The 27,450-nt window shown below is 45.6% G+C and overlaps 2 protein-coding genes across 8 annotated transcripts in view; one reads left to right on the top strand and one right to left on the bottom strand.

Moving 5' to 3' along the window:
* IL15RA (interleukin 15 receptor subunit alpha) overlaps window positions 1-19,058 on the top strand; it is a 51,358-nt gene extending 32,300 nt beyond the window's left edge. For 2 of the 6 annotated variants that reach the window (XM_034643589.1, XM_034643590.1), the window contains exons 3-7: window positions 3,693-3,785; window positions 6,342-6,536; window positions 8,151-8,183; window positions 14,827-14,902; window positions 17,953-19,058. In XM_034643589.1, coding sequence (XP_034499480.1) covers window positions 3,693-3,785; window positions 6,342-6,536; window positions 8,151-8,183; window positions 14,827-14,902; window positions 17,953-18,124 — 569 coding nt within the window. In that variant the 3' untranslated portion in view covers window positions 18,125-19,058. Of the gene's footprint in view, window positions 1-3,692; window positions 3,786-6,341; window positions 6,537-7,631; window positions 7,651-8,150; window positions 8,184-14,826; window positions 14,903-17,741; window positions 17,852-17,952 lie in introns of those variants that run through there. The other 4 variants (XM_034643591.1, XM_034643593.1, XM_034643594.1 and 1 more) reach the window with 4 other exon arrangements.
* Window positions 19,059-19,214: 156 nt separating this feature from the next.
* FBH1 (F-box DNA helicase 1) overlaps window positions 19,215-27,450 on the bottom strand; it is a 63,634-nt gene continuing 55,398 nt past the window's right edge. For both annotated transcript variants that reach the window (XR_004620660.1, XM_034643585.1), the window contains one exon: window positions 19,215-19,915. The gene's annotated coding sequence lies outside the window, so the exon portion shown is untranslated. The remainder of the gene's footprint in view (window positions 19,916-27,450) is intronic.

The following is a 27,450-nucleotide window of genomic DNA, read 5'->3' as shown; positions in this document are numbered from 1 at the left end:
ACGAATTGAAGGTTTGTGGCAATCCTGCCTCAAGCGAGTCTACTGACGCCATTTTTCCAACAGTATTTGCTCACTTTGTGTCTCTGTGTCACGTTTTAGTAATTCTCGCAGCATTTCAAACTTTCTTATATTTGTTATGGTGACCTGGGATCAGTGATCTTTGATGTTACTACTGCAATTCTCTTGGGACACCACAAGCCGCACCCACGTAAGACGGTTAACTTAATGGGTGTTGTGTATGTATCCTGACAGCTCCACGAGCTGGCTGTTCCCCGTCTCTCTCCCTCACCTTGGACCGCCCTATTCCCTGAGACAGAACAATACTGAAATTAGGCTAATTAATACCCCTACGATAGCTTCTAAAGGTTCATGTGAAAGGAAGAATCATGTCTTTCTCTTCAAATCAAAACTAGGAATGATTGGGTTAGTGAAAAAAGCATGTCAAGTCAAGATAGGCCAAAAAAATAGGCCTCTTGTGCCAAGTTGTGAATGCAAAGGAAAAGTCCTTGAAGGAAACTGAAGGTGCTACTCCAGAGAACACACAAAACGTAAGTAAGCAAAAGAGACTTATTGGTGACACGGAGGAAGTTTTAGGAGTCCGAATAGAAGATCAAACCAGCCACAACACTCCCGTAAGCCAAAGCCACATCCAGAGCAAGGTCCTCTCTTCAATTCCATGGAGGCTGAGAGGGTGAAGAAGCTGCAGAAGAAATGCCTGGAGTGAGCAGAGGTTGGTTCACGAGCTTCAAGGAAAGAAGCCGTCTCCATAACATAAGAGTGCAAAGTGAGGCAGCCAGTTATCCAGAATTTCTGGCTAAGATAATTAATGAGAGTTGCTACGCTAAACAGCAGATTCTCAATGTAGACAAAACAGCCTTAGTGAGGAAGAAGTTGTCCTCTAGGACTTTCCCAGCTGGAGAGGAGAACTCAATGCCTGGCTTCAAAGCTTCAAAGGACAGGCTGACTCTCTTGTTAGGGGCTAATGCAGCTGATGACTTTAAGTTGAAGCCAATGCTCACTGACCATTCTAAAAATCCCAGGAACCTTAAGAATGATGCTAATGTCCTCTACCTGTGCTCTATAAAGGGAAGAACAAAGCCTGGACGACAGCACATCTGCTTACAATATGTTTTACTGAATATTTTAAACTCACTGTTGAGATCTAGCACTCAGGAAGTTTCCTTTCAAAATATGACTGCTCATTGCCAATGCGCCTGGTCACCCAAGAACTCTGATTGAGATGAAAATGAAATTAAGATTGTTTTCCTGCCTGCTATCACAGTATCCATTCTGCAGGCCCTGGATCAAGGAGTCATTTCAGCTTTCAAGTCTTATTATTTCACAAATACATCCCATAAGGCTATGGTTGCCAAAGACAGTGATTCCTCTGATGGATATGAGCGAAGTAAATTAAAAACCTTCTGCAAAGGATTCACCATTCCAGATGCCATTAAGAACATTTCATGATCCACGGGAAGAGATCAAAATATACACATTCACAGGAGTTTTGGAGAAGTTGATTCCAGCCCTCATGGATAACTTTAAGGAGCTCAAGACTACAGTGGGGGAAGTCACTGCAGATGGGGTGGAAACAGCCAGAGACCCAGAATTAGAAGCGGAGCCTGAGGATGGGACTGAACTGCTGTGATCTCATGACCAGACTTGAACATATGAGGAGTTGCATCTTATGGATGAGCAAAGAAAGTGGTTTCTTGAGATGGAATCTACTCCGGGTTAAGTTAACAACAAAGGATTTAGAATATTACGTGAACTAAGTTGATAAAGCAGTGGTAGGTTTGAAAAGACTGGCTGTAATTTTGAAAGAAGTTCTACTGTGCGTAAAATGCTATCAAACAGCACCACCTGCTACAGAGAAATCGTTCATGAAAGGAAAAGTCAGTCACTGTGGCAAACTTCATCCGCGTCTTATTTTATGGAATTGCCACAGCCACGCCCATCTTCAGCAACCACCCTGATCAGTCCGCAGTCATCGACATCGAGGGACGACCCCCCCCACCAGCAAAGATTATGACTCACTGAAAGCTCAAATGATGGTTAGCATTTTTTAGCAGTATTTTTTAAATTAAGGTATATATATATGGATTTTTTAAGACACTATGCTATATAGCCCACTTCGTAGTCTACAGTATAGTGCAAACAGAACTTTTCTATGCACTGAGAAACAAAAATATTCATTTGACTTGCTTTATTGCCACATTTACTTTATTGTGGTGGTCTGGAACCAAACCTACAATATCTCTGAGGTATGCCTTTAAGATTATGATACCAAGAATTTGGCTACAAAGGGTGTCTGCTCACAGCATGCTTGCCTCCCAGACAGCTTCCCCAATTTCTCCCTAGAAGACAACCTGTAGGGAAATTATTAGTGTTCTTTGCTGTTACCCACCCAGGAGAATGGGGGCTACCCAAGGAGCAGAGACTCCCTTAGCTTGGTCTCCCATGTCTGGTGTCCAGCCAGCACTCCAGAGCCCATGAGAGGGATGGTTGTCAGAATCTATTTTTTCTTTGAACCATCCACAACTGGGTAACTATGTCAGAAGCCAACAATCTTGGAGTGGAAGTCAATAGTGCCATTTCCAGGAATAATAAGCCCCTTATGCTAGAAAAATAAAGAATAACTCATGGTTTATTGCATATTTGGTACATGTCCAACTGCAAGTGATATACTTTCTCATATATGTGAAAATTCTCAAGTCCTCTCTGGAGAAGTGGACAAAAGGGGCTGTTCTAGAGAAAACTCACTCTGCTGTAAGATTCCTCGAAGAGCCAGACTTTCTCATTGATTTTATGCACCTGCCCCCTCCACCTGCATGACATCATGCAGACATCAGAGGCAGGGCAAGAAGGAGCCTTCTATTTGTTGCAAAGGAATCACTCAGCTGGGGACACAGTGCCACATGGCGTTAAGTGCCACTGAAGTGATGAGCTAGCGGGTGACGACAGGTATGAACAATAACACTGTGGCAAAGACACAGAGTGGACCTCTTACTCTGTCCAGTCTGGGCACCCACTGGTACATGTATTCCAGGGGCAAAGATAAGGGCTTTCCAGCACAGGCAAAGTGACTGTTTCTTCAAAGTGCCAATTCCTTTGAGTGAATGAATCCAAGATGGAGAAAAGGTGTAGGCTCTGAACCGGTTGGTGGAGGGTGGGGGGAGAGGAAGCAAGGGGGAGAGACCTGGGATCATAGACTTTTAGAAGCTAAAGACTGGATGATCTTTAGGTTTCATGTAGCCCAAAGGTTCCTCACCTTCTACCACTAACAACTCCCTCCATTACTTTTCCTAACCTCCTGTGCTTGGAATGCTTTTTTTATTTCCTCACAAAACAACGGAATCTACCAACTAATCATTCATTTTCCCATGTAAAAGACAGTATTATAAAATGGAGTCAATCTCATTGATTTCATTCTAACCTAAAATAACAAGACATTTGATATGTGCACAGTCTTTTTGAAAGGCGAGGAAAAGAGTTTGCCATCTCTTTGCATTTGCATGGGAATTGCAGATTGGGAAACATTGTTGCTTGTTTCTTGTGCTTCTGACCTATCCCAGGAAGCCAGATATCTCTATTTTAAATTTATATAATTATTTTTTATTTATATGTGGTTGTGAAGCACTCCAGGTTCCACCCTCAGGCTCATAAATGCCATGTGGTTATCCTCTCTCTAGGAGACCCCTCCCTGACTCACCTAAGGCCATCCTCCACAGAAGTGCCAGCAGGGGTGACCCCAGAGCCAGAGAGCACCTCCCTTTCTGGAAAAGGTAGGGATGTTGGAAACTTTTTAAGGACTCCCATTCCCCGCGACCACTCAGGTCCCTGTGAGTCCCTCAGATTCTTGGACCACTGCTGGAGTTCCACAGCCAACTTAAACAATAGAACATACTTTCTTTAAACGTCAAAATTAAATCTTATATTAGCTTAATTTTCTCTTTTAAATCAAAGTTGCTTGATAACTAGGTTTCAGTTGCACAAAATTAATGATCGTTCGAAATTCACTCTTAATATGCCAGATCAGACTTAGCTGTAGATGCACTTCCTTATCAAAATTGGGGAGGATCTGTGGTTTTGCCTGCCTTGCATGTTAGCCCGTCAACACGTCATGGGTGCCAGTGGAAAACGGGACGTTCCTGCTTCAGAGACTAAGGACGTTCTACTTACATGGCACATCAGGAAGTGGGACCTACGGCATGTTTGCCTCAATTCCCTCATCTCTGTGTCCCACAGGGGCAACGGGGATGGGCCTACAAGAAGCCTGCAAACCCAACAGGCTGCTTCATAGCAGAGGAAGCCTGAGTTCAAGAAACTGGAGTCTTTTTTTTTTTTTTAAGATTTATTTATTTTAGAGACAGAGAGAGAGTGCGTGCATGTGCGTGGGCAAGCTTGAGTGGGGGAGGAGCAGAGGGAAAGAGAGAATCTCAAGCAGACTCCATGCTCAGCATGGAGCTCAATGATGGGCTCCAACCCAGGACACTGAGATCACGACCTGAGCCAAAATCAAGAGCCAACGCTTAACCAACTGAGGCACCCAGGCACCCCAAGAAACTGGAGTCTTTTATAACTGGCTGACCATGTCTGCCCTTTGCTCCATAGGGAGGCGCTGTCTCCACCTTCCAAGGCTATATAAGCATCTTTGAAAAGACAGTCCCAAGAGAGGGCTGTCAGCGCCTCTGCTGACAAGGCATGCAGAAACATGAGAGATCCATGCAGAACTGTACCCGCAACAGTCCCAACAATGATCGCTCTGGTACAGAAGCATTGCACAAAGCTGCCAACATTACGAATTTCCAGGGTTTTAGTTCATCTTCCATCCCAATTTTCTCAGCACCGTTCTGATGTTAAGAAAATTTGGAATCTTGGATGCTAATATCTTGGGACAATGTGCCCTACATCCTAGGAAAGCCTTAATTTACACTTAACTCCTGATTTTTTGTGTCCTGTTATCCAGTGTGGCTTTTCCCCACCCCTGTCTCCCCCTTCCTGCCTAGACACAGTCATCCTGCTGCCTTTGGCCGCACTGCTCGGGCACGCCTTCCCTAGAGCATAGCTTCCTAACTGTGGACGCACACAGGGACTTCCCTGGGACTCTGGCAGTCTGGGGAGCAGTCTGGGAATTAGGGTTCTAGAAGCTCCCCCAGGTAATTCTTAGGGAGGCAAAGCTGAGAACCAATGCTGAAGGGAGGATGGCGAGGCCAGAAGGAGGTTTCCTCCTAGTTAGTTAGGTAGTTTGTTGACTACAAACCAAGGATACGGTTGAGCACTGGTTACATTTAAGTTTGGGTAATTCCCAAACCCCTTTAACGCAAGTCGCATCTGGTTCACCAACTGATGAGAATAATCAAGTGATCTCTCCCAGCCTTGCCTTCGTGCATCGCACACGATGAAAGTGTGCGGTCAGAATCTCAGGCGTGGGAGTGTAGTCTCCGATGCAGGGTGACATGGCCATGAGCACTAGGGTGGAAAGGCTCTGGGGGAGCTCTGTCTGCAGGGCACCTGGAGTGCTGGCAGGCCAGGTCGTGTGAGCACGTGTGAGGCACTGATGGGGGAGGAGGGGGCAGGAGGACGTCTCACAGCATAAGTGGCTGGAGAGCAGCCCCACACAGTGTGGCCAGACAGCCAACGGTGCTGGGGTCCCAGAGGCACCTTGCTTACTCCTTTGCTCTGGGGCTGCGGTTCCTAGGTATGGTATTTATCACATTGGAAGACCCCTCTTTCATGGAAAGAGAATAGTGAAGTTCTTCCACCTTCCACCATGCTTCACAGTTTGGGGGCAGCCATTTGCCAGGTCGACAGGGAGGGTGAGGGCCTAGACATAAGGCGGGCTCCCCTCCCCCAGATCAGCACAAAACCAGGACCCTTTCTTCAAATACGCTCTCTAAGAGTCAGGCTGAACCACAGGCTTCCCCTTATTTCAGATATCATGTGCGAACATGTAAAAAATAAACGAATATCAGCACCCCAGATGTCTCAGGCAAATATAGTCACACTCGGTTTTTGAGAGCGGCCTCTCGCAGCATCTTAGACGCCTTCTCTAGTACACAAGCCCGATCTGCTCAAATCCGCGGTGTCTTTAACTTAGGGGCACCATGGTAAACAGCTGCAGAGCCTCTCGCGTTCTCGAAAGTCCCATGGCCATTCCAGATGCATGAATGGGTTACCCACATAAGGGATTTTCCCAGACAGTCAGGAGGCATGTGCTGGGGGAGGACTGGCCCACGGTGGACTTCACTAGAGCAAGTATTAAGTCCACTCTCCTCTGGAGCTGAGCAGAGACACAATTCTAAATATTTCTCTTCTCCATATCTTGCACTTTCCTACAGAGCCAGCTTTCACTTCCAAGTCAGACACCACAGTGGCCACAAAGCCCGCTGTTGTGCCAGGCTCCAGGCTGATGCCGTCAAAGCCTCCGGCTACAGGAACCACAGGGCCGATCAGGAAAGAACCCTCCCCAGCCCCACCTCAGGCAACAGCAAAGGCCTCGGAACACAGTCCCTCTGCCTCACAGGAGACGCCAGGTTAGCACTGGCTTTGCCTACTTCAGGAGAGGTCAGCAACCCATGGGCCGCTTCCGAGGTGCGGGTGGAGACCTGGAGGGAGCTGACTGCACAGCATTATACCCCCTGATCCTAAGTCCAGACAACTCCGTAACCCTCTGCCCACTGCTCTGTGCCACAGCCTTCCTGCTCTGCCCTCTAACCTCAGTGCTTTGCCCTGGTTCAGCCCAGCTGGAAAAGAAAGTCCATCTCCTGGATGGGACAAGGCTCACCGTATTGACCTGCATGGCAGAGGCTTTGCCAATCTGAATAATATCTGCCTCCTCCCAATATGGGAGGACAGTGGAAGCCTTCTGTATTCTGGAGTCACCATCTGTGGGATGGAAAAGCTGTTCGTAATCCGCATCTCCCATAAAGGCACATCTGATGCTTTGTGGCAGGTTTTTCTCTACTGCAATACCATTGGCTATATTCCCCATGCTGTACCTTTCATCCCTGTGACTTATTCATTCCATCGCTGCAAGCCTGGACCTTCCACTCCCCTTCACCCGTTTTGCCCATCCCCCCACACTCCTCCCCTCGGGCTGTCATCAGTTTGTTCTCTGTGTTTATGCGTCTGTTTCTGCTTTTGTCTGTTCATCTGTTGCGTTTTTTAGATTCCACATCTAAGTGAAATCATATGGTATTTGGCTTTCTCTGTTTGACGTATTTCACTTAGCATAATCCACTCTACGTCCACGCACTATTATCTCAAATGGCAAGCTTCCATTCTCTTTGATGGCTGAGTGATACTGTGTACACACACCACGTGTTCTTTATCGGCTCATGTCCTGATGGACATCAGGCTGCTTCCGTATCTTGCCCACTGTAAATAATGCTGCAACAAACACAGGGGTGCGTGTGTCTTTTCAAATCAGTGCTTTTGTTTTCTTTGGGTAAACACCCAGCAGTAAATTACTGGATCATGTAGGTATTTCCATTTTTAATTTTGTGAGGACCCTCCATACTGTTCTCCACAGTGGCTGCACCAGCTTGCATTCCCACCAACAGTGCCCGAGGGTCCCTTTTCTCCACCTCCTCCCTAACAATTGTTATTTCTTGTCTTTTTGATTCTAGCTGTTCTCACAGGTGTAAGGTAATATCTCATTGTGGTTTTACATTTGCCTGTCCCGGATGATCCGTGATCTTACGCACCTTTCATGTGCCTGTTGGCCATTTGTATGTCTTCTTTGGGAAAATGGCTGTCGGGTCCTCTGCCCATTTTTAATTGGATTATTTGCTTGTGTGTGTGTGTGTGTGTGTGTGTGTTGAGCTGTATAAGTTCTTTATACATTTTGGATATTAACCCCTATCAGATATGTCACTTGCAAATATCTTCTCCCATTTAGTAGGTTGCCTTTTTGTTCTGTTGATGGTTTCCTTCACTGCGCAAAAAGGGCACATTTGATTCTTGAGCATGGCCCAGCATCTACATAAATTACCCTTGTTCTCTGCTAAAGGGAATTTGTTTTTGCCAGCCATCAATCTCTCAAGGCTTTAGGATGGGAGCCAAATTGTCCAAAATTCCTCCTGCTTAATGAGAAATTAGTGCCTTTAGGACTACAGCAATAACTGAACTGCAATCTCTTTCTGCAGGTACATATTCATACAATTCTGGAACTGTGACTGGTACGTATTTTTTTTTCTTGTCCTCGCAGTGTTTATGCCCAGGGGACCTCGGTCTCAGGGGGGTGGGACAGTCCTGGCTCATGCGTGCTGCTCCAGCCTGGCCACCAGCAGCATCCCCCTCCCCTCTCAAGAGTGTCTCAGTTTAGGTTTTTAGTTATAGGATCACCCTACTTACAGGACTCTAACATGACGGCTTATCTCACTATCGGTAGCTCCTCACTGTCAGGCCACTGATGTGGGAACAGGAGAGCTGACACATCACAAGACAGCCTCCTTCCACTACGCCCAGCTACACTTCCATCCAGGACTTAGCAGAAAACCACAAGTGTGTACTGCTGTCATTACAACGATGCTGTTATTCTGCCATAAACTGCATTAGTCTTTTACAGGGTGTTAGCATGACGCACTTTATAGCAAGACTGCTCAAATTTCTCAATATAAAAGGCTTCTTTTTACAGAAGACACACACAACTTTAAGGCTAGGAGAGAAAGTGAATGACCCAGTGAGTGTGAGGAGGGGAGTGGAAAGTGTTCGCAAGAATTAAAGAAAGAGAGGAAGAGAGGGGAGGAGGGAGGAAGAAAAGAGCAAGAAGGGAGAGAAAAAGGCAATCATAAAGAATATAAGACTTTTGTCTGACAAGTTTTCAATAAGCCAAAAAAAAAAAAAACCCCACCACCGTAACGTGGTACAGACAAAAATTATTTCTGTTTTCTATTTACAAGTTTTCCTACTGGAGAATGACTCATTTTTGTGGCTGTATTTTATCCACACCAAGTGTCATCTAGGGGCACCTGGGTGGCTCAGTCAGTTAAGCATCTGACTCTTCATTTCAGCTCAGGTCATGATCTCAGGGTCACGAGCTCAAGCCCTGCATCACCCCGCATCACCCTGCATAGGCTCCACCCTTAGCGGGGAGTCTGCTTCTCTGTCTCTCCCTCTGCTCCTCCCCCTGCTCCCACTCATTCTCTCTCTCAAATAAAAAAAGTCAATTAATTAATTAATTAAATATATTTTCTAAAAAGTGTCATCTAGGGGAAAAAAAACTAGTGAGGGACGCCTGGGTGGCTCAGTCAGTTAAGCGTCCAACTCTTTCAGCTCAGGTCATGATCTCAGGGTGGTGGGACTGAGCCCCAAGTCAGGCTCTGTGCTGAGCTTGGAGGCTGCTCGAGATTCTCTCCCTCTCCCTCTGCACTGCAGCGCCCCCCCCCAGCATGTGCATGTGCACACACGCTCTCTCTCTTAGAAAAGAAAAAAAAGAAAAGAAAAGAAATGAAAAGGAAAGGAAAGGAAAGGAAAGGAAAGGAAAGAAAAGAAAAGAAAAGAAAAGAAAAGAAAAGAAAAAAGAAAAGAAAAGAAAAGAAAAAACAAAAGAAAAGAAAAGAAAAGAGAAAAGAAAAGAAAAGAAAAGAAAAGAAAAGAAAAGAAAAAAAGCCAACCAAGTAGGTTTGGTCATTTCAGCAGCTAGTTGATTAGAATGTTTTTTAAAATGATCAGAATGTATATGCAAAGGCAGAACATTTTTTAAAAAGCCCCTCTGGGGAGTATTCTCATTGAGAAACTGTGGGATTTAATGACAAGGACACTGAAACAAAAATGTTTATCACTTAAGAGGCAAGCAGTAAAAAAAAGCAGCCAACCTAATTTTTCTGCGGATGTCACATACTACATTAACCTTTCTACAAAGCTTCACATTTTTTACTCACTTTTTTGAATTGGTAATATTTGCACAGAGTTCAAAAATTACAAATTACAAAAAGACATAGAGCAAAAAGCCCCATCTCAGACTCAAAATCCCCTTGCAGGAAGAAAGCAACTCCTGCTACCAGATTTCTGTGTATCCTTTCAGAGAGTCAACCTGTAAATAGCTCATGGAGGTTACATGATGCTAGATAGGTATTGTATTTTCACTGTTTTACACCTTGTTCATTTTCACCTGCTGGTATCTCTTGGAAATCCTTTCATATCAATACATTAAAACCATTTCATTCTTTAAAACAGCTACAAAACTACCATATGGATTTGCCACAATTTATGTAGCCAACCCCCTATTCGGACACGTGACTGTTTACATTCTTTGACTACGTTACAAACAGTAATTAATTGGAAAACCTTCTATCATTTTGCTGTGGGCAAGTATATCTGTAGGATAAAATCCTACACATAAGATCCGGGAGGCCATGTTTTCTACGTAGATTTTCAAACAACTACTTTATTATGGGATATCATCTTATAATGTATTTTTCCAGCTCAGGACTTTCACTAGATTAAAATATCAGAAACTCTCTCCCAAATTCTGAAGTATAACGTAATAAACATTTACTCGACATCTGCAATAGGCAAAGACAGCTCTGTGCAAGAAACTGCGGGAATACAGAGATTTAAAAAAAACAAAAACAAAAATCTTCAAATCTTTCGGGCTGTGTGAATAAGATTTCCTTCTTCCAGGGGGCTTCAAGACAAACACGTTAGCTCCTAACTTACAAGCCAGATCAAGCAATTATTAGCAAAGGAATAAAAAAATAAAGACGAGTTATATTTCATTAGTTGTTATTTAAGTTTTATCGACGAAGAAGGTGTAAACTGAAATTAAAATCATGCTGTCTTTCTAAAGACAGAAGGGGGAATGAACCATGAGAGACTATGGACTCTGGGAAACAAACTGAGGACTTCGGGGGGGGGCGATTGGGATAGGCCGGTGATGGGTATTAAGGAGAGCACGTATTGCATGGTGCACTGGGTGTTAATAGCAAGTAATGAATCATGGAACACTGCATCAAAAACTAGGGATGTACTGTATGGTGACTAACATAACATAATAAAAAATTATTATTAAAAAAATTGAAAAAAAATAAAGACACTTAGTGATTGGTGCCTGTCAAGTATGTCATATACAGTCCCAGCCACCTGAGACCCCAGAGTTTGCCCCCGTCAGATACAAGCAGCAGAGATACCTGCTGGCTCCTTGGGCATCCACAGGTGTTGCCATTTCTGCATGAATGAGCAATGAGCTGACCATGTCTATAGGCAAATATAGATGCTTTACCATAGTAATCTCTCAGCAAATGTTAACTTAATATTTTCATCAGCCCATTGATAACTACCAATAATCATACTTTTTAAAACAAGTTACATAAAAGATTATCAGAACTTTAAAAGTTGCTTTTTTTAGCTTAACAGAAAATGGTAAATAGATGCTCAATAAAAAGTAAATGAGCAAGCAAATAGAATGTCAATTTGAGGACTTTAACATTTTAATAAATGTTTAGGAAATGCGATTCATCATTTCATTGTCTTAAATATCTACAGGCTCACTTGGCGGCCTTTTTTTTTCTTTAAGATTTTATTTATTTTAGAGAGAGAGAGCACAAGGAGGGGGAGGAACAGATGGGGGAGGGAGAGGGACAAAATCCCAAGCAGACTCTAGGCTGAGTGCAGAGCCCTGTACAGGGCTCAGTCTCATGACCCTGAAATCACGACCTGAGCCAAAACCAAGAGTCAGATGCTTAACCAATTGAGCCACCCAGGCACCCCTTGGCAGCCCTTTTAATCAATAATTTCATCCAGTTATTTCAATATCCTTTATCTGGTCTTTAACTAGGGCTATTCCTGAGGACTCCTAATTGTAAAGTAAAAAGCCAGGATGTCACCCATGGCAGTGTTTACATTGCCAGGTTCATTAGGACACTAGGAGGGAAAAATTAATTCTTTAAACTATGTTATATTTCTCATCTTTCATATCTGAAATAAACTTGCTGCAGTTGACATGCTCAGTCTTTAACAGGAGCTAGCTCTATATTACATCGTTCATCCGTTTATTCAATATAGACTGAGTTCTAAGTCTGGGCCAGGTTGGTCCTAAGTTGCAATGAAATGCAGATTTCTCATTGAGAAGCAAATGGCATGTCAAACGTACTTTAACTTATGGACTGTGAACGGTTTAGTTCAATCGATTAGGTATTTATGGAGTACCTACTCTGAGCCCAACACTCACTATGTGTCTAGTGCAGTAAGAGACAGAAGAGACACACTGCCCAGGAATAATGATACTCCGAAACTGCCTTCATCAGATGCGGGCACACCAGCACTCAGAAACAGCGCTCCCTGGCTGACCTAGTTTGCAAGTACTGCTAAGGAATGGTGACCCCCACACTCCACCATGTTCTCAGAGGACCTTTTCATCATCCACACTGAACAGTGGCCACTGGCTGCCTCGGCCACCTTCTTTGCTTTGGACCCAACTCTCACTTCAGGTTGAAGTCAAGGCGGGCAGCTACAGGCCGTTCTCAGCCTCCTGAGCAATAATCCATTTGTTCTCCTCCCTCCCCCCAGACTTGAACCTTCCTCTATTCTCCTCTGGCTCACCAAACCTCTCTCTCCCTTCCTTTTTCTCCCACCCACGCATCCCCTAGGAAACAAAAAAGGGTGGGGAACTTGCCAGTTGATTTGTTTACCTAGCAAATTAGTGATTTGGTTTCAATTTCTTTACTCAGTTTGCCTGCATATAATCGAGGAAGAGGCCAAGGGTAGGAGTTTGTTCCTGTATTCAAAGTGCTCTGTCACATCATTGGCTCAGGAACCCTCCTCTCTCTGGAGTTGGGAGCCTGCAGGCTCGACTTTCATTCAGAGGAACCAGGAAGAGGCATTATGAAAGCAAAACTGCAGTTGACATCAACTAGCCTTTTCCGATAAATCCCTCCAGGAGCAGTAAATGCATGCCGAGTTAATTAGTAAAGGGAGGAAATAGTTTACCCTAGGGCACACCATCCCTTAGGAAGTATTTCTGGTTGTTAGTCATAATGATGATTAATGTTAAGTCTGAAAACTCAAAACAGTTTTCACTCATTTGCCATGCTTCCTTGTTGTTTCCTTTGGGACTTTCCTTGTTTGTATTTACTTAGGCATGGGTGGTTTTGTTTTGACAACTGTACTGTTTCTTCTGATGAGAGTAGCATTTCAAAAACATCGGGGAAAAAGCAAACTTCTTTAAAAGAAAGTATAGATTATCCACAAGCCCACCATTACTTAATACTCTGGTATCCATTCTTCAAGGCTGCCCTGCACCTATGGACACACGCATGGCTTACTGGAGATTATTTTTTGGTTCATTTTTATCTCAGCCAGTTTTTTTTTTTCACTTAAGATATTGGAGACATCTTTCTGTGTTAATAAATATAGATTCATTTCTTAATTTTTTAAAGCTGGATGATAGTCCAATGTATGGGTATAGAACAGTTTAATTTTTTACTAATAGATTGAGATTAACATTTTAAAAATTGTTTTAAACAATACTTCAGTGAATATGCCTGGATGTATTTGTCCATTTCCTTGGAATCAATTCCTAGAAATGGGACTAGAGTCAACAGGTGTGTTCTTCTCTAAAGCCGTTGTTTTATGTTGCCAACTGCCCTTGAGAAAAACTGTACCATTTACACTCGTACCCGGCAGAGAATATGGATGTTTCCCCACATCCTCATATTTCTGTTTTTCGATAGAGCTGTATTTCGAAGGCCAAGATGGGAGATGTGTCCTGTACACGAGGTCGTGTGCTGCTTGTAGAGACACAGGTCCAAACAGCTGAACAGTCTGGGAGATGTGACTCGTGGTCCACAGTCAGACCCCCGGCCCCCCAGATGTTTAGAGTTGTTATCCTTCACATAGGGCAGGTAGGTGTTTTTTTGCAGGGAGATTTTACAATATGGAGGTAAACGGGCCAACTCTGCCTGGAGCTTATTACTGATGCAAGTGTTTTTAAAATAGTCAGGTTCACTGTGCCCTCGACTGAGCTCTCTGGCTTCCCCAGAGAGATCCCGCTCTTCCTATCCTCTCTAATAAATCTCAAATGCCCTGGGGCTGCTGGCCTCCTACCCGCAAGTGCTCCCACTGCTCCAGGCTGTTCCTTCCAACCCAACCCAAACAGGATCTTTCCCTTCTCCTAACCCATGGCCTTACTCTCCTCTTATCTGTGACTTTTCCAACACCTCCTCTCTCTCCTTACCACTCTTCCTCCGCCATAAAAAGTTGCCAATAAAAAAACAATAATGGGGGCACATGGATTAAACGGTTAAGCCTCTGACTCTTGATCTCAGCTCAGGTCTTGATCTCAGGGTCCTGAGTTCAAGCCCCACCTTGGGCTCCATGCTGGGCGTGGAGCCTACTTTGAAGAAAAAAAAAAAAAAAGATGAAATTGGAAGAAACATGCTATTGTTTCCAAATCGGGGTTCTGTGAAGTTGAAGAAAAGGGGGAGGTGGTCCCAGGGACAACTGAGGAGGGACTCTCGCCCTAGTTTCTGACTTTGGATTTAGCAGCTGACATGGCTTCTCTCCGCATCCTCCCACCCCAGCCTTCTCCTCTCCTCCCATCACCGAGTCACCCTGATGAGGAGGGATGGATTAGGAGCCGGGGATGTGGGACAACGTGAAAGCGGATGGTTTGAGCTGACAGTACTGGTGGGGAAAGAACGTACTTTCTGCCCAGAAGTAGAGCAGATGGGACTGCTCCAGAATTGCTGGTGACAGTAAGCTGGCTGGGAAGGCATTCGGATCTCTCTGCAGGACCGTCAACTGTGAAGAGTTTCCAGATTCTTAGACGTGAACCCCCTGCCAGGACTCTCCGCCTGACAGCTGCGTTCTGTTTTCTTACAGCGGCGATCTTCACACCTGTCGCTGTGCTCGGTGTCATGTGTGCGGTACTTCTTCTGGTCTGTTACCAAAAATCGAGGTGAGTAGCGGAAGAGAATCACACTGGACAGGGTTCTTCCTTCCCTCCGAGAAATGGGCTGCATCATCATGATTCTGCCGCCCCCTCAAAGCAAGACCCCCTGTCCTGGCTATGGAGGCAGGCTCTCAGGTTCGCCCAGTCCTGTCCCGATCAAACAGACAGCCTGCCCTGGGAGGCCCTCCGCAGGCCACCTGTCGGAGACGTGGCAGCCAGAGCCTAACTGGTAACAAGGGGCTGCTTTATAACAAGGAAAGAAAAGAATGAATGAAGTTTTCTTTCCTTTTCAGAAGGAAAGAACCTACCCAATAACCAATTTGATGGATACGCAATTGCTGCGATACAATCATGAATATATTTTCTTGAGCGTTCTCATTAAATATAGGGATGCTTTCTTATTTACGTGCTCATTTATGTCGGCCTGACTTTTGTATTTCTGATCGTCGAAATTCTTATTTCAGCATCGGTGACCAGAAGTCCGTTTCTGCCACTTGCTGAAATTTCAGTTTTTATTATTTTTCTGATCTTGAGGCATTTTTATCATTTTCATTAAAGCCTCAACTGGCATATTAGCCTTAATTTCATACTTTTTTTTTTTAAAGATTTTATTTATTTGACAGAGATAGAGACAGCCAGCGAGAGAGGGAACACAAGCAGGGGGAGTGGGAGAAGAAGCAGGCTCATAGCGGAGGAGCCTGATGTGGGGCCCGATCCCTTAACGCCGGGTTCACGCCCTGAGCTGAAGGCAGATGCTTAACCTCTGTGCCACCCAGGCGCCCCGTTAATTTCATACTTTTATCAATTAGAAGGCAGTAACCAGGGGCGCCTGGGTGGCACGGCGGTTAAGCATCTGCCTTCGGCTCAGGGCTTGATCCTGGCGTTATGGGATCGAGCCCCACATCAGGTTCCTCTGCTATGAGCCTGCTTCTTCCTCTCCCACTCCCCCTGCTTGTGTTCTCTCTCTCGCTGGCTGTCTCTATTTCTGTCTCTGTCGCATAAATAAATAAAATCTTAAAAAAAAAAAAAAAAAAAAAAGGCAGTAACCAGCATTCTGTGTTGATAGGGCTGTTTTGGATCTTTCCTCAGCATCATACAATGACAGTAGAAATCAGACTTGTTGAAACAAAACTTTTAGTTGTTAGTCATAAAGAATTCTTTTCTAAATATATCAGTATAAGGATGATACCATCCTTCAAGCCTCACTTTGGCAAAATGAATTCCATGAAATGCTACTGTGAGGCCGAAATGAAAAAGTCATCTAAAAATTCACATCCATCTTTGAAAGCTGTTAATACCTTCCCAACCAAAAGAAATGTGATAAACCTCATGGATCGTTTAGAAACAAACACACTAAGGTTGAGGTGTGACTCGAAAATCTGTCAAAACAATCCCCAAAATGCTAAAATATTGGCAAAATAAAAAAAGACTTTTAAAAGGACTTTCAAAGTGTCATTATAACTAAATTTCCACATGAGATGTTATATTTGGAGTTACATTCTTAAGAGATTATAATGACTAACTATATTGACTTAAAAAATATACACAATCTTTTTTTAAGAATAAGACTTTAAAAATAGGATCTTACAAGAATTCGTAAATTTGGTGTATATGACCAATAAATATGCCGATAAGATGAAAATATCAATATTCCCTGACTATAGTAAAGAAATATTGATAAATATATCTTTATATTTATGCACGGGGTGCATATATCTTAAGACTTGTTAACCTGAAAAGCATAACCACTTGGTCATTTGGTGAATCAGTTCTTTGTTGTAAACTTATTTTTTACAAATGAGTTATTAGGTAGATATGTCATCCAACACACTGGCTTTCAGCATTATTTTCAGTACATCGGCCTAGAGTCCCGATTTATAGTTTAGCTCACTCCAAGGAGCTCAAAGCACTTATGTACTTGACAATCGAAGTGTGGCTGACATACAACATCCTATTAGTTTCAGGTGTGCATCATACTGATTCAGCATTTTATGCATTCTGAAATGACCGTGACAAGTCTAGTTCCTACCTGACTCCAAAGTTACTACACTACGATCGATTATATTCCCTGGGCTGTACATTACATCCCCGTGATTTGTTTATTTTGTAACTGCAAGTTCGTACCTCTGAATCCCCGTCCCCTATTTCACCTGCCCCCCCAGCCCCTCCCCGTAGCAATCACCAGTGTGTTCTCTGTATCCAAACGCCTGTTTGTTTTGTTTGCTCGTTTTTGGTTTTTAGATTCCACAAATGAGTGAGATCCTAGGGTATTTGTCTTCCTCTGACTTATTTCACTTAGCACTACGCCCTCTAGGTCCATCCATGTTGTTGCGAATGGCAAGATCTCATTATTTTTTATGGCTGAGTAATGCTCCATTGTGAATCCACTCATCTATGGATGGACACCTGGGTTGCTTCTGTCTCTCGGCTGGTGTAGATAATACTGCAGAGAACACAGTGCAGCTATCTCTTCGAATTGGTGTTTTTGTTTTCTTTGGATTCTAAGTGTTTACTTTGAAATGTCCTTAAAGAGTTGCCTATCCTCAAGAGGTAGATGACATCATCCATGGAAGAAATCGCTGACCCAGGTACTCAGGGCCTAAAAACCCATGCTGTTCAATGACAGGGAATCCTGTGGAAATAAGATGTTCTGCCTCCCCCACTCTTGGTTACTCAGGAAATGGTTAATATCTTTGTTTCTTTAAACACACACCAAGTACCAAGGACTGTTTTAAAAGCTTTAGGAATAGTATATCATTTTTATCAAGATGGTCATGTCTGGCTTAGCCGGGCTCCCAGTTACTCTCTCCTTTCTGCTCCTGCCATTTGAACTACTGCTTTTTAGCAGAGGTTTGGAGACGAGGGGGTAAGCTGCTCCAACAGCACTGGTGACTCTTTGGTGGATGAGCGGCTTAAAATACCAAAGTAAGATGTACATACGAGCCACGAACGGAGGTAAGCTAGGCTTTCCCCATCTGAGTGTTCAGTAGGGGGTTCACTCAAGCTGAGGGCGACCCTCTCCTCTTTTCAAAACCTGTGAATGATCTGCTTTACAGGCAAACTTTGCAGACACCCAGTGTTGAAATGGAACGCATGGAAGTGATGCCAATGACCAGGGGAACCGACAGCAGAGAGGACGACGCGGAAAACCACCCACACGACCTAGGACACTCCAGGGGGAGACTGAGGGCAGCAGAGGGTGGAGCCAAGGCACCAACCCTGCCCTAGCTGAAGAGGACCTGGAAACAACTCAAGGAGTTGGGCGCCAGGAAAGAGCCCGTCAGGATGATAAAACAGACGTCTTGGCATCATTTTATCAACGGCACCCAGCCAAGACATCTCCTAGGCTCTCCAGTCTCAGGATGGATGCTCGGCACCTGCCCTGCCCGGCCTCTTCCCCAGGTGTAGGGCTGACTTCCCCAGATCCCAGCAGTTGAAGCTTTCCTAGGAATAGCTGAAGGCCTCGGCTTTCCTTTTATTTCATTGTGACATTTATTTGGGATAGCTTAGCAGCTTGACCATTCCACCCCTCACCCTGACTTGCAGTTTACAGAGAAAACAAATACACCTGAGACTCTAAGACACTTATGAGTCTCCTGCTGGCTTAAGACATGTCTACAAGGATGACAACAGCGTTGCAGCTCCACGACGCTGTCCCTGTACTGAGGCACTCTGCAGGCACTGAAAGGGAGCAAAGACGGATTATGCCCACGAATCCACTTGATTTAAGGATTCACAAAGAAGGCAACTGAACTCAGTGACATTTTCCATGTATATGCATTTCTATTTATACTCCTGTCTATAATATCTACATATTTTATATAACTGTTATTTTGAGATTATGCCTTGTATAAACAAAATGTCTATTTTCAATACAAAAAAAAAAATGCACTGAAAGAATCACTGAGAAGAAATGCACCACAAATAAAAAAGAGGAGAAAGAGCGGGAATGCAGAGTCCCAATAGTTGAGCTTCGCTTTTCTTTCTAAAAGGAGAAAAGAAACCTTGCCTAAAGCTGGATCAGATCACAGTTTTGGAGAATCTCTAATAAGATTTCCATGTGCGAAGTAACAAGTGGCAGGTTACGGCCCAGGTGTGCCTGACACACACACTCTTTCCCTGCATTGTTCTCCTTTTTTAAAAATAAAATGTATTTATAAAATCAGGGGCCTCATCCCACCTCCTCATTTTATAGATGAGAAAACTGAGGTCTATAGAAGTTGACTTGCCCAAGGTCACATGGCTCAATTAATGCTGGGTTGGCCAACATTTAGGAAGGGCGATGGGGTAGGAAAGGAGCAGCCCCCACTAGAACCCAGCCGTCGACTGCCTCGCGCACAGGCGGGGTAGTCAGGCTGCCATCACAAGCATTTGGAAAGTGGGACACGGGCTCAGTAACCATCCACAGCAGCTCGCCAAGGGCCGTTCCCGACTAAATTCCTCCCATCGTCAATTTAGATGGTTTCATCAAAAGTGAAGGAAGGGTAGGAATTTCCAGGGGCTGGTGTTAGGATTTTAGAGCCATGCCATTGTCACTCCCTGCAATTCTCTTTCCCAAAGAGAGGAAACTCATGGCTAAGGCAGGAGCAGAGCCATTGTGTTTGCTGGGCTTAATCACTTGATTATTCTGAACCTGCCTGATTATCTAAATGTTTTGCATCTCTCTTCAGCTGTTTGCCCCTATTTTTCTAGAGTTTACCACTAACTGGACCCTTTTTGTTCTTTGTAAGTTTTAAGAGTTTGACCTTTGTGATTTCAAAAACTAATTTGACAGAAGACACAACTCGGCACAAAAAAATTGGCAGCCATTCATTAGAACCAGAATGTTGAAAGGTTTCTACCGCGTGTAAAAGTGTCACGTCATGGGGCTGCTTCACAGATCCGTGGTTCCATTTGACCATCATCTTTGGAAAACTAGTATGATGACCTCGGGAGGCCCGTGTCGGAGCTGCAGAATCACCTGCCTCCGGTCCATCACAGATTAAGTCTGTGGTCCATCAGGCACCAACCGCGTTCAAGCTGGGGAAATCACATGACAAAAATTAGATCTAGGAAAGTAATCTAGACCCGGAAGCAAGCAGGGGGGGTGGAGTTGAGGTCTGGAAGGACAGAGGCTGGTGGGGTGGGGGTGGATAAATAAATCAGGTGCTTGTTTTAAAGAAGCAAAGAGGTAAAATGAATTCTCTTACTAGGTGGTGCGGTCCTGGGGACATGTCTAAGTAACCTCTATGACTTACCACAGCCCCAGAATTTACCCGCTGAGCAGTGATGAACATCTTGAAATTAAGAACTATTTTCATCTTCGAATTTTCAGGGACTGATGCAGTGCCCTGAAGGTGATTAAGACACTCTGCATAAATAAACTAAAAGATTCTTAACTGGAGTACGGCACATTTTCCTGACACATGGTACATAGCCTGTTCTCAGGCACAGCTCTAAAGGGGGTGATATCTGGGGGCACTGAGCCACTTGTCTTTCTGTACCCGGTCTCCCCATCCTGCCTTGACAGTTCCAAGCACTGCCTCGCATTCTATCCCCATTTGACATAAAAATAGTACTTGCTGATGCCCAGAGGGTTTGGTTGGGGAGGACACGTGGTACCCGGAAGCGAGGAGGAGTGAGCGGAGAGCAATGACAAGCTACAGTGGAACGGCGGGTGTGAGTTCCACCAGCAAGTGAGCAGTATGCAGGGGTGTGGGGCTCACCTCTTCTGCTGCATCACGACCCCTTCCTATCCCTCCCACCTCACCCCTATCAGGAGGCTGCAGCCCAGAGTTCTCCAGAATCACCATCTCCCCCTACCCTGCCCGAAACCTCTGATTCCTGCAACCCGGGAAGGGTCCTGCCGATTGAGCTGGTACGATGCTTCTTGCTCTAGTTATCTGTTGCTGTGAAACCCACCATGGAAAACAGCAGCTTGAAACCACCACTGTTTGTGATCTCGGGGGGCCAGCTGGGCTCAGCCAGGCCGCTGCGCTCGATGTGGCAGCAACGAGGTGTACCACTCGGCTGCATTCAGCACAGCTGGGCACAGGCTCGTCGGGCACCCCAGCACGCCGCTGAGCAAGCCTGGGCTTCCTGGCAGCATGGCGGCCTTGGGGGAGTCAGAAGAAACCATTAGGCCCCTTAAAGGCTAGGGTAGGGCCTGCCACATGTCACTTCTGTTGCATTTTATTGGTCAAAGCGAGTCAGCAGGCAGCCAGATTTAAGGGGAGGGGGAAGAACAGAAGGAATCAATGGAAACTATCTTTGGAGACTATCTCCCACAATACTTTTTGGGGTCATCAGAGAAATGCAATTTGTCTTTCAATCTTTAGCACTCAGTAAATGCCAATAAATCCCTGATGCCTGAATGAACCAAATGATCGGGGGGTACCTGCGGGGTACTGAGAAGAGTCCATCTGTTTATTTTTTTTAGCTTTTGAAAGTCCTTCAACTGGTAAGCCTTAGCCCACATCTGTCAGCTGGCTGCGAATCTACATGGTTCACATTGTTTTCTCCTCTTTCATTTCCTGTCATCCACAACATCTGCCACGAAGAAAACTGGTTACTCTTCATCTTTTTTGTCTTGCTTTTTTCCTTGACCAGTAAGACTTTTATTTTCTTCTTTTTAAACCTTCTTCTAGACATTAGGAAGAGCACAGGGACCAAAGAGACACATTTAAGGGTCCCTCCATGTTTCTAACTGTCCCATCCATTTTCTTCATCAAGGAAGGACCTTTTACTATTAGCCTCAGACTATCAAGAATGCAATGGAGAATCTTGAGTTTGTTTTCCCACAAGCCTATGCTCTTTGAAGGCCAGACCAGCTGGATTCAAAGAGTAGTAGCCCCAACACCTCACACTGCCTGGGGTGTATCAGGAATTCGGTGTATAGCTGTTTTCCCAGAATTTGTAAATACACAACACTACATTTATGTGAATTCTGGCTCACTCTTTTCTTCCCTAAGAGCCTGTAAATCCACTCATTCCACTTTTGTTATTCTTAGCTCTCCAGGATGTAGCACACTCCTCCCATTTTGGGGATCCAAGATTGTGTTGGAGTGCCGTATTGCCCACTAACTTAGAGGGCAGATATCCCCTCTCCTGCTCCCACCAGGGTGGGGCCCTGACCCGGGCCCTTTAGATAACCCTCACCTAGTTAACCCTCAAAAGCTATGCTATGAATATGGAATGAAAGCACACAAGAGAATTAATACAGAGACACCCAGCAAAGCTTCAAAACCATCAAAACAGTTGTCCTACTGTTTCTTGACTCTGCAGATTTTGGCTTTGGTTCCTCTCTGTTTCCCAAACCGAATCCTCCAACTTCCCATGATTCTACGAGCCCCCAGCATTCTTTCAAAACATTTTCTTTTTCCTTAGAACAGATGCACTTTTCATTACTTGTCACTGAAAAGTTCCTAACTGGTAGGTAATTTGGTGCTAGGAGAGCATATTGCAAACGAGAGAAGTAGGGAAATGGGGAATATCTGTGATTGGTTATCTGCCTTAGAGAGAGGGTAGAAAGTAGTGACAGTCCTGCTAATGTTCTGAGATGGGAACGCAGCAGCCCACGGCATGCCATGAATTAATTCCCCGGAAGTTACCTGGAATGGCATGCCCACTGAAGGCCCACCTTGGGGAGACTGCATCGCTGCCATCCTAAAAATATCGTGGGTAAAGAAGGTCAAGGCCATAGAGGAGTGGCTACTATTAATGGCAGTGAATAATTTAGAAAAGAGAGTAATAAGCTCGAATCCTTAAAGTCTCAATCCAAGCCACAGATGGAAATCTAGAAACTTCCATAACCAGGCTGAATCTCATCCTTCAGACAGCAAGACCAAGAGGGCAGGAAACCCAAATTAAGAGTCTGAGTCCTCCTGGCATTGAGTAACATTAGCTGAGTTTACAGGCCCGCCAGGTTTCTTAGCTGAGAGGCAGGCACTGACTGGATGATACTGGAATGAAGATCCGGGGGAAAATGTGCAGGGTTCACAAGGATCCCCACTCCCCCATTCACCCTACCTTGTCCACAGAAGCAGCCCCCAGTTTTGTCTGGTAACGCTGCTCCTTGCTTCAAGGTAATACTACTTTCTGGGCTGAGGAGTAATCTTGCAAGAAGAAGCCTGTTGTCCTAGGGACCCATCTCCCAACTCCTGGTCTGCAAGGGAAGAGACTCAGGCAGCTCCCACAAAAGCCATCCAGAACCTTGCTCCATGCTGCCTCCCTCACTGCACTTCCCTTTGTCTCCTAGGAACTGTCCTCCTGTCTTCTCACAGGTCAGGCTCATTGCTCACAATCAACTCATTTGTCAGTCCCGTGCCATCCCCTCCACTTCCAGTCTACCCTTCAAGAGGCAGCTTGATTTCTACCTTCTCTGGGCAGCCTTCATTAACTACTCAAATGTACAAAATCCTCTGCCTCTGAGCTCCCGTAACATCTGTTGTGCGCCCTATAAACATGGGATTTGCTTACTACTACCTTTGTGCAGTGGAAGGAGCACAGGACTTAGGAGACCCGGGTGCCAAGCTTTCTTTCTACCTTGCTGGCCTCGTCAGCTTGGAAGAATCCCTTAGGTTACACACACTGACATTCTGTCTCTAAAGAGGAGATAACACATGTATCATACTTCTCACCAAGGTGAGGAGCAAAAGGGATACTCGAAAGTGCTTTGTGACTGGCATGTGTCTCTCCTCTCTCTAGACACTAGAGATGCTACAACTGAAGACCTAGGACTTATCCTTGAGGTGCTTACTGCCCGGCCAAAAAACAAAGACTGGTGAAACAAAGCAAAACAACGAGCTCCTACCACAAGTTTAGTTGATACAAATGCCACAGGAGTCGTGAACATAGTAATGTTGCAGAAGTTTGGGAAAGGAAGAAATCACTAAAAGGCCTGGATGTTTGAGGACACTTTTTCGATGTGATGGGACTTGTGATGAAGGTGGGCGAGAGCAAAGTAAATAGAAACAGGCAGGGAGAATTCTACAAGGGGCAATGACAGAGGCAAGGACACAGACAGGAAAAAGAAAGGCAGATGGCAGGCTGGGAGGGGGGCTCCAGCATGATCCCTCGGTAACTACATGTCAAATAAACCCAAATAAAGGAGACTTCAAGAGCAAAGGCCTTGCAGGGACTGGATCTAGGGTCCTCCCCCGCATTCCTGGCTCTACCCAACAGCCCCTTTCTGGTAGATACCGTCACCACAAACTGAGATGGTTACCTTCCCAGGGCTATTTCTTCAGTCCTCTGGGCAGAGGGCCAAAAGCATGAAGTATAAAATAAGTGTGTTATCTTCAAAATCCCCTTTGACAGAAAGGTGATCTAGAAGGCACGCAAGTTGCTCTGAGCCCCAGGGATCCAGGGCCACCTGGCTGCGTGTCGTTGCTCTCTTGTCAACATGTTCCAAGAAAGCTTCGTTTCCAGAAGCACCTTGGGTGATATCCAGCGGGGGGGAGCTTAGAAAGAACTCTAGTTGCCGCCCTGAGTCCCGACTAATTACAGCTGCCACGGTCTTGAATTAGGAGTCATGTCTGAAGAATGCCATGGCTAAGAACATCTGAGAGCCTTCTATGCACTCCGTTTCTAAGAAATATAGTTGTTTTTTATTTTTTTGCAGAGTTGTAGTCCCAAGTGTTCCCATGGTGACAGTGCAAATACCATGGGTTTGGAGATGGCACGGGAGTTGGAGCTCGAGCTCTGATCTACGTGCCGCCGAACACAGTGGCTTGGGCCCGCCACTCTGAGCCTGTTCCACCACCTGCTTCTCCAGCTTTGTTGGGGGCACCACATGGAGTAAGGCACATGAAGTCCTGAGTGTGCCTACCATGTAGGAGGTGTTCCAAAAGATAAAGTTTATATACTGGAGACTCGGCTACTGGCGGCTACCGACCCCTCCCCTTCCTTCTCAAACAAGTCCCAGGATTTAGGTATTTCTTCCCTTCCACGCAGCCATGCACATCAGAGGAAGTGGACAGCCCATTTTCCAGGAAAGGAAATCCTGATTATTTGAAGCCATGCCCTTGCCCGTGACTGGTTTAGGTGACCTAGTGGTCACCATGGAGGTATGAGGTCAGCTTGGGAAGCTCCTGGGAAAGGTGTCCTGGCTCCTAAGAGACACAGAAGACAGGCTTCTCACTGCCACTGCTGCATCTGGATGCCCTGCCCAAAACTTCTGCAAACAGCCTGTCGCAGGGAAGTCAGCCGGGGCAAAAAGCAGAGGCGGAAGAACCTGGCTTCTCCACAGCATGCCGAGGGGCTGATGTTGCCGCCCTATGGTCTGTCCTCTGCACACCTAGGTAAAATCGTAACGTTTGCTGTTCAATGCCCTTTAGAGTTTTTGTTTTGGGTTACGGCCCAAAAAGTGAAACAAAATCCGATACTGAATTTGGTAAGAGAAAATGGAGATACCCTAACAGACCCTAAAATAGGAAACTGGCTGAGCAGAGGCAGTAAAACAGAGGGCAGGTAGTAAGGTCCCTACCACTTTAGGCTAGGAAGCCAGGGCCCCTCTATTATGTTGTTGTAAAGCAACAGACTAAAATGTTACCTGTTTTACTGGCGGTCCAGATTATGAAAACATACTGAGTTAAGTGATGACTCAAAAAGATCCAGAACCACTGAATTGGACATTTAAGAAAGGAAAACAAAACCGAGGTGCTGCTATTGTGTTGGCTACTTCTTAGGTCTTCAGTAAGGCCCTTAAAAGATGAGCTTCAGTTGAAAGTAGACCAGACGTCTCTTCTGCCTGAGGTGCAAATTAGACTGATGTTCTGAGGGCAGCAAGAAGCCCCCGGAGGGTTTTAGGCAAGAGGCTGATGTAACTTCACCTTCGTTTTAAGATGCCCTGTGCTTCCGCGTGCAGAGTAGGAGACACGAGCAGGCAAAAGCGCAGAGCAACTGTGCAATGTGGCCACAGGCCAGGCGAGAGGGGAGCGCCGGTTCAAGAGGGAGGACAATGGAGAGAAATGGATGGACTCAAGATTCATGAGAGGTCAGATCAAAAGGATTTGCGCGTTGTTGCCCTTACTGATGTGGGGAAGGGCACAGGGACGAACCAGCTGGGGCGGGGGAAGAAATCAAGAGCTGCATTTTGGAGGTTGGAGACATGGCTAAAACATTCAATGGAGTAAGCAAGCAGAGGCATTTAGGGTTGGAACTCCTCTCTCTCCATCTATCCTACCTCTTAGTCCAAACCACTAGGAATAGGAAATACATAACATCATCAGGAGGAATGTGAGGGACAGCACCACGGGGAGACTTGGAAACTCCGTAATTAAGTAGCCCAGGGAGGAAGGGAGTCCCTCCAAATGTTCTGAAACCCCCCACAGCCTAAGCGGAAGGCCTTTATTGAAAGAGACCTCAGAAAGGGGTACATGAGGTCTTCATGTGTCTGGGGCAGGGTCTGGAGGGACTCTTGGCCTACCTCATTTGGGGCCAGCTTTACTGCACCCATTCATTGGCAATGCAAAGCAGTCAGCTTCCAGTCCCCCAGTGTACCCCACATTCCTCAAACCTGGCAGTGCAGGGGGACTGGGAAGGACTGACGGCAAAGACCAGCCTGGAGGAAAAGCATTAGACCGCAAGTGGCCTGACCTCAAGGGGCATCCAAGTCCCTTTCCAATCCAGGTGGTTGACCCCAAAGCAGACCCGGCCCCACAGCAGGAGCAGAGTATGGCCTGTCACACGTGCCTGGAGACTGGGCTTTCCGGGCAGGGGGAGTTCCTCCCGGGCCCTTGTACTTGTGTATTCAGGGCTTAGTAAACTGTGTGTGAATCTAACCGTTAGCCTTCTCTGCTCCCTCGCCCAGGCAGCTGGATGGAAAAGTACGCATGGGCTACAAGCATGGTATTGAGGTTGAGCCGGTGCTGTCCGCTCCACGCATGCCTGCCACATCAGCCTCAAACTTTCCACACTCTCTTGGTGACCCCAACGGTGACTTCACTGAAAACATGCTAAAATGACTGAGAGCTACTGAAACTTCCTCCTTAGCCATTTGTAGGGGCTTTCCTTTCCATCTCAGAGCCCAGCCCTCCCCGCCACCCCCCACCAGCTGCCTCTCGTCCCTGTCCTCCATCAGCCCCTCTGCTATTTCCCACTCAACAAACAGGCATGCTCATGTTCCTTGCACTTTAAAGATGACCTCCCCTCCCCGATGCCAAGTCGCCCCCCATCCACCGTCTCCCCTATTCCCAGGCTCACTTGAGATTTCTACTTCCCACTCTTATTCTAAAGGTCTGTCATACAGGCAGAGTTCATGCCAATCATATGAGAGACCTTACCGGAAAGGCACCCTGCCTCTCTATCTCCCCCGCCAGGAGTAAACTGTTTGAAAATCTTTGAGCTGATTTTTTGGGGTGTATCCTGTATCTCTAGATAAGCTCCTACTGACATCTACTTCCATTTCTCCTTTCCAGGCATGGTAGCCAACTTCCTACAGTGGAAGCCGAAGGTCAAACACACCCTCCCCTTCTGAACCCACGTTTCCCTACCTCGGACACACATGCTGACCTTAGGAAGTCTATGAAAACACACCTATGCGCAACTGGGCGAGGTAGTAAGCTACCTGCTGT

Source organism: Ailuropoda melanoleuca, chromosome 15 (assembly GCF_002007445.2).
Source record: "Ailuropoda melanoleuca isolate Jingjing chromosome 15, ASM200744v2, whole genome shotgun sequence".
Taxonomy (NCBI): domain Eukaryota; kingdom Metazoa; phylum Chordata; class Mammalia; order Carnivora; family Ursidae; genus Ailuropoda; species Ailuropoda melanoleuca.
This window is presented reverse-complemented; position numbering and strand designations above follow the sequence as displayed.